General features: G+C 44.6%; 1 protein-coding gene across 4 annotated transcripts in view; it reads left to right on the forward strand.

Moving 5' to 3' along the window:
* The first annotated feature begins 1,491 nt into the window (after window positions 1-1,491).
* obscna (obscurin, cytoskeletal calmodulin and titin-interacting RhoGEF a) overlaps window positions 1,492-12,053 on the forward strand; it is a 67,944-nt gene continuing 57,382 nt past the window's right edge. For all 4 annotated transcript variants that reach the window (XM_080003604.1, XM_080003606.1, XM_080003605.1 and 1 more), the window contains exons 1-7: window positions 1,492-1,779; window positions 3,213-3,297; window positions 3,404-3,670; window positions 6,400-6,561; window positions 10,444-10,548; window positions 10,885-11,151; window positions 11,700-11,969. In XM_080003604.1, coding sequence (XP_079859730.1) covers window positions 3,258-3,297; window positions 3,404-3,670; window positions 6,400-6,561; window positions 10,444-10,548; window positions 10,885-11,151; window positions 11,700-11,969 — 1,111 coding nt within the window. In that variant the 5' untranslated portion in view covers window positions 1,492-1,779; window positions 3,213-3,257. The remainder of the gene's footprint in view (window positions 1,780-3,212; window positions 3,298-3,403; window positions 3,671-6,399; window positions 6,562-10,443; window positions 10,549-10,884; window positions 11,152-11,699; window positions 11,970-12,053) is intronic.

Below are 12,053 nucleotides of genomic sequence, written 5' to 3' on the forward strand. Positions count from 1 at the left end.
CAAACTTGCAACGCTGCCCGGACCATACGAGATTTGAGACACCGGGTGAGTGTGTCCAAACCTGGAGCCCAAAGCTTATAGGTGGAGTGTTCAGCTGTTTTGTCGAGTTCTAAATTCACTCAACACATCTTGTCATTGCCGCAGTTGCCTTCAGCGCCACTCTATTTTCGGCCGCCTAACGTCAATAATAGGAACACTTCACACACGTGAGGTCCTACCTTTTTGGGTTGGATCTCACGTTGAGCCATTGATCGTGTTGATTATCCACAGACCTGGGTTCTGACTTTTCATGGTCTCAGTCAATCTACAATGAGGAAACCTACAATCCTATGACCAAATTCTTCAAACTTTTCATGAGGATTAGACTTTAAAAATGAAAATGGCGAATAGAGTGGAAGGCGAAATACATTATTTGTCTAACCAACAAATAATATGATCGTAAAAGAGGAAACAGGTCTGAATTTCTTTCTCCTCACACTCAGACTCAGTTCTGGAAACGTTTGGGCAGTGGTTTAAGTCTTCCCTCTGATTCATTCAGACCCGCTCCATTGATTTAATCAAGCGAGATGCAGACCAGAATCAATGAAGGGAAATTATCCTTGACTTTTACAAAGAAATTGTCAGACGGAGACATGAAAAAACGCGAGGGCTTCTGCTATGTACGTCACCATTCCAGCCTCGGTGATGGTGAGGTTTTGTTTTGTTTTTTTCTCGTGAGAGTGAGATGGCACAGAGATTATCCCTTCGATAGGGTTTCACTGGACTTAGTGGGGCTCACAACCACATGGGCTTGTCCATCAAACACACATGAAAACAATTGGGGGGAGGGTGCTCACAACCAGGGAACCCCACAAAAACTGAAAATTCTTCCTGTGTTACCCGAAGATATGCAGGACAAAATGTGCTGGTCATCTGAAAAAATAATATTCACAATCCAGTGTGTGAAATGAATGGATTTGAGCCGGAATAAAGCACCGCGATAGACTTTTCTCAACCTGTACTACTGAGACAAAAGCATAAGCCTCCCAAATATAAAATACCAAGCTGTTTTCTTCATGTGTTTTCATGTGTGGGCTCTGAAGTGATCGCCCAGTGAAATGGAAGCTTCAAATCACTTAATCTCCGGTGACCTTTCTGGCGGAAACTCCCGAAGGAGTCTCGATGGAGTTCTATCCTTCTAACTTAAAGCTTGAGTGTAGCAGCATGATATGGGTCAGCGATGTTAACATGTTTGTGATGAAGCCGCATCAACTTCCTGGTATTTAAATCCTGATTAAATATCTGAGTTTTCGCTAATAAGCCTTTCCCCTGGTTCAATCATAAAAAAATGGGGAGAACCATCAAAGCTTAAGTGCTAAATACAATTTGACCGTTGGTGATAGGCTTATTGATGCAAAACAGGAATTGCCGCTCTCAAGTAAAGCCAAGGCTATCTTGGATCCCATAATGACAGAAGGCTATTTTGGAGGCTCGTCTTTGAGGACAGATATGTCAGCTGTTCGGCACTAGGCTTCACCAATGCACAGGAAAAAAAAAAAAAAAAAAGAGAGAAAGCGTTCCGCTGTCTGCTTTAGGGACTGGGACACAGCCTGCTGACATTGGACATGCTTTTCTAGACAAAAGCTTTGTTTGTGATCTGGAGGAATTGGTGAGATACGAGACGAGGCTCCGGCACAAATTTTTTGCAATGGTGTCGTAGTGGTGGATGTTTTGTCGAATGCAGCACAAAGGCATGTGAGGAGACGTTCTTCTCCATAAAAACATCTGCTCAAGTTCAAGGTGGGTTCCTCACAGCAGCTTGTGTGGACGCATGTGCTTTGGTGTAATCGCACATATTTTATCATTGTCTGGCATTATGACTTAAAACAGAACTCTAAGTAGAAAAGAAAGCAGTGTAGCATTTATAGAGCAGTCCTAAAATCAAGGAGTATATTGCAGTATAAATATCAATAAATCAAGTTAATATCATCTTGATATGGTTGTTTATACTGTAGGACTTCATTTAGAAATGTTCAGTCATTTGCAATGCAACACTTTATATCTTCTTTGAGTTATATATAAATGCTACATATTTTAATAGCACTTGAACAACCTTTTCATAAATTATCAAACTGGATTTTATTACACAACCTTTTGAGGTTGTGATTATTGCTGGCTAGCGTGTGATAAATATGGCATATTATTTGATGAGGTAATCACCCCCCCCAACACACCCACACACTCACAGGAGTGCGCAAGCACACACACACACACACACACCCACACCCACACACACACACACACACACACACACACACACACACACACACACACACACACACACACACACACACACACACACACACACACACACACACACACACATTCCTCCATTACATGTTTTGGAAAGGTCAAGCCCTTGGAACCAGTGGGTGAGTGGAGGTCAAATCTGTTTCACTTACAATTAATGTTGCACCAATTAGTTCAGTGAGTAACGGTTATTATTTAGAGATACCCTTTCCTTTGAGATACGGAGAGGAATGGACAAGACACAGCTGGGATGAGCCATGCGGCAGCAATGCCTGGCCTGCATTTTTGGATCTGTCACTGCAGGATCGTGTCAAAAGGTTTATATACAAGATGATGATATGACTCATCCCTCTGTCATAAAGGAATAATAAAGAATAATTAAAAAAAAAAGACAGCACATACATTTCAGTTTAGTAATTCATTACATAAGTTGAGCCAGCAATTCCGATTTTTTTTTAGTTGTTCATTTCAAGGGCCCTCAAATAGTTACACATGTTTTTGCGATCCCCATCTGAGACGGTTTTTATTCTTAGATATGATTTAGTCCAAGCCTCCATACAATACGTGTCTAGACTAGTTAGGGAGATAACAGTGAAATTAGGATCACTCAGTCACTAGTGACATTCTTCCATGGTCCCAAAGTCTTTTAAATTAACTAATGGTGAAGTTTAATTATCAATAATTTCTCTGGTGACGCCTTCGAACCTCTTGAACCAGTAACCCTAACCCTAACCCTGGGGGTCCCCGGACCTCACATTGAGAACCACTGAGTTCGGCAATCTCGCTATCGCAAAATAATCATTACCTGTAGTTGATGGCCACAGTGTAAATATTTTTTTCAGGTGTAAATGTGATTACTTAGCAGTGAAAGACTAGTTTTATTTATAGTACTATTGATATCCAATAGTCAATTTGTATTTCAGGGGTCACAGATTTTTCAGTTCCTTGGACAAGAGAATCACTCCGACATGGGAGACACTAAAGCAGGAGGGAAAGTAGCTGCTGCAAGTAAGTATGACCCTCTCACACGTATGACGTATGTTTTATTACAGTGGGGTAAATGATTATAATCAGACTCTATCTGTATGAGCGTTTATGTACTTTTTGCATTCAGAGAATCGCCTGCAGGTGGTGAAGGGCTTGGAGAATGTGGAAGTGTGCGAGTGCGAGAGCTGCTCTTTTGAGGTGACTCTCAACTTGGCCTACATCGAGGGGGTGTGGTCCAGGGATGGGGTTCAGCTCAAGTCCAAGCCCCACTGCCGCCTCAGCACCCACGGAAAGAGGCACGCGCTCACCCTGACCAGGGTGGCTTTGGGAGACGCCGGCCTTTTCTCCTTCCAGGCCAACAGCATCGAGACAACAGCCAGACTCACGGTAACAGGTACGTTATAAGAGCTCCTCAACAGGCGAGATCAAGACTGAGACCTGAGGGAACGTAATTTTTGTAGACCTCAGAAATCCATGTGAAAGTATCTATGAAGTATCTAGTAATAACTATGAATTATAATTCTTATTAATTAATTATAATAATAATTAATAATAATAACTTTACTTTACTTTACACAATTTACTTTTACTTTACACAACAAAAGCCCTTTGAGACTGTACTATGATTGAGGACTATATGAACATTTGATCTCAACGTTTTTTCCAAAAAAGCGAACTAAAAATAGAGAGAAATGTTGCATGTTGAAATAATGACAGGAAATGGCTTAGGTAGCCTGGTGTACATGAAATGTACAGATCGAATAAAGAGACAAGCTGAGCTCAAGGTCAACAGTAAAGTACTATATCAGTTCAGAAATTCAAATCGAAAAGCATTCGTGAGGACATTGGAGAACCCATCTCAAAACTCAACAAGTTCAAAAATGATGCCAGAGATGTCAGATATATATTGGTACCAAGTCGAGAATGTAACGCGAGTCCAAGTGAGAAACTGACAGAAACTCAACCCATCCCATTCATTCATTAAGAATAGTAAAAGTAGATGATGATGAATAGACCAGAAGAAATAGTTTGTCTCACTCACAGGGAGTGTTTAATGGTAAAGGTAAAGTACATTTGGCTCTGTTGAATACTCAATTCTGACTGGCCAATATCACAATCATCTGTGAATACCTTTCATACCATACACTCACATCAGCTGAAGGAGCGGCAAAGCGGCCGGAAGTCTTTCATTTCCAATGGGAGATGGCGACGAGGAGCAAAGCAGTGCGACGCAACGTCATCTCAGAGAATAGGCGATGGAAGAAAGTTGAGCGGATTTCAACCTAATGCTAACTAGCTCTGACCCGTGGCAGCTGTAATGCATTTCCACTTGTCCGTCCGCTAAAAAACCCTGAACAGACCCTTGACTTTGGTACTTTATGATGTGGCTCTGTTCATTTCCAGACGTTATAAAATAAACGATGCATGGAAGAAGATTTGGGAGGTAGTTGGGATCCCTGCTGAGGTTTATTACATGGTGCACTGGGAGTAAAAATTAAAAGTCCAAGTTGGATTTCTGTTAAGGTGAAGTTCCCCTGGAGACTGCATTTTCCATCTACAGTATGATGTCATACAGCACAAATCACATGGTCAGAACACATGGGAATATATTTTGTGAAGTTAATCTGCCAGGCATAGAGTGCTGCAGTAATGAGTCCTAAAACCTGGAAATTAGTTTGTTTATTGTTATTGTTGTTGTTATTATTTTTGTACTTCGGGTTCCCTCGTTTGGAAGTCGATGGGTTTTTGAATGGCTTTTTGGTTCGATGCCTGAAATAACGTCTGTGGTTAACACAAGCTAAAGAGTTTTTCATGTTGTGTTCTATGACATAGAATACATCAGTAAATACCCCACTAATGAATTTTGAAATTTTTACATGTCTTAAAACAGGCGATTGTTAACAAGTGGCTGAATGAGTTTGTCAGGGACATTAAATTTCATCACACTGAGCCTGGAAACTCATTTACTCACTTTAACCTCTTGTTGTGTTAAACTACTTATCTCATCTCAAATTCCAAGTTGGAAGCTTAGTGGTGGTGACGTAAAAGTGATGGAACCGTGGTGTAGTTCCTTTATAGCCTGACGTGACTGGCGATTGAATTTACACTTCAAAAATCATAAAAGTCGTAATTTGTAAATATAATCTTGCTGAACAAGACGTGTAAGTATCATCAACTTTTGTTTGCCACAGAGCTTATTTTCTGCAATAATCCAAAATCCCTTGGCTTTTGGTCGAGGGAACGAGGGCGATGCTGACTACAGGGTTGGTCTACAAAAATACTCTACCAATAGTCTACAAAATTTCATCCCTGTAGCACTAGAATATAATTTAGACTGCTGTATGTGCATTCACACACTTACATACATCCACAAAGAGAGAGACAGTAGGTAGCAATGCCTTGTTATTGTATTTTTTTTTTTATCATTAGTTGAAGACTGCAAAAGAAAATGGGAAACTCTTAGGGGAAGAGGAACAGGAGTGGTGCAGGGGCAGCAGGATGCCACGTGATTCCTGAAGTAATGTTGCATATATCAAATAAATATTTGATATAAAAAATAATAAAGAGTTACCCTCCTAGAACCAAATCTCAAAAGATAGCCAAACATTTTATCACTTTGTGCTAGGCATACTAATCATTATCAAACTACGAGTTATATAATAATTTCCAAACAATATCAGGTCTCAATGTATCCTTTTATTTAGTAAGTGTAATATTTAGTCCTGTAATAAGTGAGATAATGTGCAGCCAGCCAGTCATTATTGCAAAATATATGTTTTAAAACAGCAAACATTCTTTTTAAGTAGCTTATTTAGTCATATGCCATATTTGATGCAGTTAATAAGTTGAGTTAAAATAAATGAGCTATTGGAGAACAAAGCAACATTTCATTCCTAAGACCTTCATGAGGGAAATATCTTTATCATATTTATATTATATATTGTCCTGGTGAAGATCTTAGAACCAAAGCATTTCTTTGTTCTCTAATTAATATTTAAATTGCCAGTAAAGACATTGTCGGGGGCTTCCAGTTCCTCTCCCAACTGATAAATGAACTATTTCCATCTTTTGTTTTGAATTTGTTCTGTTTAGTCTTTTCATTCACCGTTTTCTCTTTTTCAGCCAGAGATATCTACATAGTGAAGGAGCTGGAGGATGTGGACACGATGGAGCGTCAGGCAGTGACCTTCCAGTGCGAGGTCAACCAGGAGGACGTGGACGGACGCTGGTACAGGGACGAGAGCAGAATCCGTCCTGGAGACAACATCAAGATCAGACACCAGGGTGGGCGGTGCAACCTCTGACATGAGTATTTGAAAAACTAAAAACAAAACAAAAAATGCTTTTGCAGCGTGTCTAGGTCGGCTCACTTCATACTAGAAATCCAAGAAAATCCTCGCACTTGCCTGTTTGAAGTGCTTGGAAAACAAAGTAAGTTATTAAATTAACACTATAACTTTTTTTTTTACCTTAAAATAACAGCTTTGGAATCATTTTGATGGTACACTGACTTGTAATATGGAGATGTATGTATGTATGTATGTATGTGACGAATAAACCTCTTGAATCTTGAGAATGGCACCTCTTTCACATCCCCCAGCCCCCCCCCGCCCCAGGTTCTTGCACCATGTAACTTCGGGTACGAAACCCCAGGAAAAGTGCTTTACGCCTCTACGTACAGGAATTGTGGTATCATCCGTATACTGGGACAGCTTGACCCTAAGGCCGCCGCTGCCTGGTACCAGCAGTCCTCACACTCCGAATGGCTGCCACCAGGGGCTCCATGTTTAGGATGAAGAGCAGGGATGAAAGCGGACACCCCTGTCTTACCCCTGAGTGCAACCCAAAGAGTTCCCCTAGGTGACACAAACCGTGCTCCCCACAGCCGTGTACAACGTACGCAGCCACCCAACAAAACCATTCCCTAAACCTACTAACCTAACCTAACCTTAAACCTTAAACATAAACCCCAGTGAACCCTATCGAAGGCTTTGGCCTGTTTGAGGCCTACCACTATAAGGGGTTGACCTCTATCTTCCACCCAAGCGATGGCGTCTCTGATGAGCTGGAGGTTCCACCTCACAGAGCGCCCAGCCACTCCGCACGTTTGGTCCATGTGGACTGCATCTGGGAGGACTGTGCGCAGATGGTCGGCGAGGTCCTTAGCTAGAAGCTTGTAGTCGACACACAGCATGGTCAATGGCTGCCAGTTATTAAGGTCAGAGGAATCGCCCTTCTTGAAAAGAAGGGAAATCCCCCCCTTAGCCATCGACCCTCCAAGAACCCCTGCGCGCAGGACCTCGGTCAGCACCTCCAGCACACCCCAGAACTTGAGGTAAAACTCAACCGGCAGGCCGCTCGACCTTTTGCTTTTACATCCTTCGGAGGGCACCCTCAAGCTTCTCCAGAGTGAGGGGGGTCTCCAAAGCCTCTGCCAGGTGAGGCGGCACCTGGGCTTCTGCCCAGGTCTCAGCGACCACCCTTTCACAGAAAAGGGAGCGATAGTGGTCTGTGGCGCCCCTCACCATCGGCTCCGCTTCTGTCACCACCTGTCCCTGGCTGTCTCTGACACCCGTGAACACCTGCCGTGCCTTCTTGGTCGTAACGGAGCTGAAAAAGGCAGCGGAGCGCATCTCTTTGTTCTCTGCAAACTCCCAACGTGACTGCAGAAGTTATACACTGGCCCTGCTCTTGTAGACCTCACTAAGCTGCGCTTTAAGTGAGTCACAAGCTCGCTTGTCTACAGTGCCGCCAAGGTTCCCCACAGCGTACTCAAGCTCGAGGAGGTGTTGCAGGCGAAGTACCTCCCCCTTCGCCTTCCTTTTGCTATACCTAATGTCGTGAGCTTTAATCCTCTCCTTAGCCACCTCCCACCATTCTACCACTCCGGCACAGAGAGGACGAGGCTGCCGCAGAACTGATCTTCTTTGAGGATACCAGGATTTAACTTCCAGTACCCCGGGCCAAAAACCGGAGCATAGGACTGGACCCGAGAGAGGACCCCATCGTGGGCCGAGAAAAAGACGGGGAGCACCCACCCAGACAGCACACTCAAGGACCTTGAAGGAAAAACGTAGTCCAGCCTCCTCTCAATCCCCCAGTAGTTACACTATGTGGGACCGCCCAGTCACGGGGTGACAGCCCTCCCCCCTTCCACCAACCCGTGCCCAGACATGAACCCCTTTACAAAGACCCGACGATTGTCCCTCCCTACGTCCAGGTTGAAATCCCCCCCAATGATCACCTGTCTGTTGGTGGCCAGGTGTGGTCCGAGACTGGTGACCATCTCCCTCCTCTCCCTCACCCCCTGTGACCCATAAAAAAAAATTCCCTCAAAGAAAAGCCCCCATAAGCAATATCCGCCACCAGCACTCTCCCCTGCACCACAACAAAAAAACCTCCACCCTCACCCCCCTGTCCCCAAATAAATACCTGTGAAACCCCCCACACTCCAGACCAACCCCCCCGTCCCACTCCCTCATAAAAATTCCCACATCCCTCTCATCCCTCAAATGAACCTCTTGCAAAAAACAAATTGTGCAGGAGTTGCCACAGGAGGGGGCTCCCTGGAGGCTGCCCCCCCAGATCCCGGGCCGGGCAGCGCCAAACCCGGAGCCCCCCGAGGCTGGCACACCGGGGCGGGGGGCACCAGCACCGAAACAGCAGGCGGATCAGCCGCATGGCCCACCGCAGTCACAGAAGGAGCAGGTGCAGGCTCGCAGTTGAGCCCCTCCTGGTGCCACCTTTGCCTCTCAAAGGGGCAGCGTAGGCCCTGCTGCACCCCTTGGCGTGGTGCTTGGACGACCCGCAGATGTGGCAGGCCCTGGGCTCTGGACAATTCTTTGCCTCGTGCCCAAGGGCCTGACAGAACCTGCACCTTAGCTGGCCACATGCTCCCTCTGCGTGGCCTTTAGCCCTGCACCTACGGCAGAAGCCGGCTGTCTCGCATAAAATATGTAGCCCCTATCCGCCCCGATGTAGAAGAATACCGGTGGTGGGCCAACCCCTCGATCTCCGCTGCATCCTGCCCCAGGAGGACCTGATACTGGCACTTACCTAATAAATAGCCGTTGCTGTCCTTAGGCACCTCGGGTTGTCAGCACCACCGCGTGAATGCCCAGGAACGCTGACACAGCCTGATCCGACACGTAAGGCTTGTATATGTGTATCGTGATCATCCTGAAATTTGGCCTATCTAGGCCTTGCAGGTGGAAGAGGGAGATTGGCCTTGCTCCTGCTAGCCGCCGGCTCTCCTCCAGCACGCTGTTGCACACCTCCTGTCTCTGGGAGGTGACGTCGTAGCTCCTCTCGGCGTTGTTGGACTGCAAGCAGAGCCGCGCGAGTCTTTTAGCCGAAAGATTTGGTGTACCGCAGCTGGGCTGCTCAGGAGCCCGTTCGCCGATCTCCTCTGCAGACGGACAAATCATTAAGAAATCTCTGGTTTGTTTCAACCAAGATCTGCCAGGCCGAGCACATCTGGTACCTACAACGGTAGCAGGGGGCCTCGTCCGTCCCCGAGCTCTCTCTTCCCAGAGTGAGGTCCATGCAAGGGGCGCTGTAACCCAGGCGTACTTTATATCTGTATATATTTGTCAATATTTATAACATAGACTGATTATTTTGACTTGTTATTGAAAAGTGACTGATAAGGTTAAAATTTGTCCGGTGAAATAAATTATTTTCGGACACCGGACAGAGTTTTACGACAGTGGTGTAGAAGTGTAATTGTAATCAGAAACTGTAATAGTAATCAGTAGGGGCGCCAAATGCCAAAAGTTACATAGTGCTGCTTTTACATGTATTCATTATCACCTTGCTACCTGACCTAAAGGAAACTGCTATAACACCGGCTCATAGAATCATCTAACCCATCCTATTTCTACCTAATACTTACCTTTGCCCTGCACTATATTACCTTACTGTATATTAAACTTGTAATAAATGATTGCAGATACGTTAATTTCCTTAAAAGTCCTTACAATTTGTCTTGAAAGCATAGCATTTGAATCTGATGCTTGCAGGCACCCTGTCTTATGTAATTTTGTATTTCATTTTAGATCTTTGGACGTGAAGAATAAACTTCAATAGGGTGCCTTCTCTATAGCAGAACTGTAGAACTGAGTCCCAGTGATCATGGCCCTAAAAAAATGTTTGACTGATTTTCAGGTAAAGCTCACACCTTGTGCTTCAAGTCAGTCAGGCCAGAGCACGCTGGAGAGATCAAATTTACTGCAGAGCGCGTTGCATCCTACGCTACTCTGACAGTTAAAGGTGAGACACCATCATCTACAATCACCAGGAATTCTGCCACATTCGCAACGTCATGATTATCGCTACAATTTCAGAACTTTTTAGGTAGCGTAATTGATACAGTATATTAAAATGATGCTTACATTGCATTAATATCGATGAGGCATGGAGACACACGGTAAGGAATGTAATGTAAATGGGTTAAAAAAAATGCAAAGAAACTGGCATATGAGTTGCAAGATGAAAACAAAATCCATGGAAATCATTCCCTTTAATGCACCTATTTGCATAATGGGATAAAGCAAAATAACTATGCTATTGTATCAATGCGATAAGGCCTCTCTTTCCCATCCTCAGAGCTGCCAGTCCAAATTTTGCGTCCTCTGAGGGTCAAGATAGCCATGTATCGCCACCGAGGCCTTTTGGAGTGCCAGGTGTCGAGGCCAAACGCTCAGGTCAAATGGTACAAGAACAGAAGGGAGCTTGCGCCGGGTAAAAAGTATCAGCTGATCAGCCAGGACATCTACAGGCAGCTGACCATTGACGACATCTGCTCATCGGACGAGGACACCTACACGTGCGACGCCGGAGATGACCAGACCTCTTGTCAGCTTCTGGTGGAGGGTGAGATGCTGTCACTTATGTTAAAAAGTTAATCCGTTATCCGTCTTGGGTGAATTACACCAAGTATCGGAGTTATATGAAAAACTGCAAATTTCCCTGTTATCCCCTTATCTTTGCTCTAAGACGGTGAAATTATTTTCTCGAAAGTTGGCCTGTATAATAATAGATTTCTTTTTTTACTGATTGCTTGATGTGGTGGGGATATTTTTTAATCTGAGTGTGCTGTTCTTTTTTGTGATCATTCATCCATATAGACAGTTTACTGACCACAACTAACGACACTGGTTTATCAAATTCACTGCGGATTCAGTTCTTGCATGTGCCCAATCTTTGTATTCTTAAAGGCAAAGGTGGACCCCGCCACCAACAATGGAGACAGCATGTAGAACACATGCATAATGCAAATATGCATTTGAATAGCTGTTTCTTTTAAAGTTGCAGCTATATAAAGTATCATATACATGACATTTTTTAACAAAATAATCAGATGTGTTATTTTCCGTACTACTTTGCCACATCCACACTCACATCCATGGCTCTGTGTGCAGAGCAGGCTATGCAGATAGTACGGGGGATGACCTCCATGGAAGTGATGGAGCCAGAGCCGGCCATGTTCCAGGTGGAGACCAATCTGAAGTCCGGAAGGCCCCCAAGATGGACACTGGACAGGGCAGTGCTGGAGCCCAGTGCTGTGGTGAAGATCGATAGGGAAGGAACCTGCCACAGTCTCTGCTTCACCTCCACAGACAGCTCAATGTCGGGTCCCGTAATCTTCTCCGCTGGCAAGAGCCACTCCACGGCTCAGCTCACCGTCAGAGGTGGTACTACTGTGCAGCTTTCATTATTCAATGGGAATCACAGATAATACTTATGCACTTAGGTTTGACCCTGTCCACTGTTGC

Source organism: Zeus faber, assembly GCF_960531495.2.
Source record: "Zeus faber genome assembly, chromosome: 1".
NCBI lineage: Eukaryota > Metazoa > Chordata > Actinopteri > Zeiformes > Zeidae > Zeus > Zeus faber.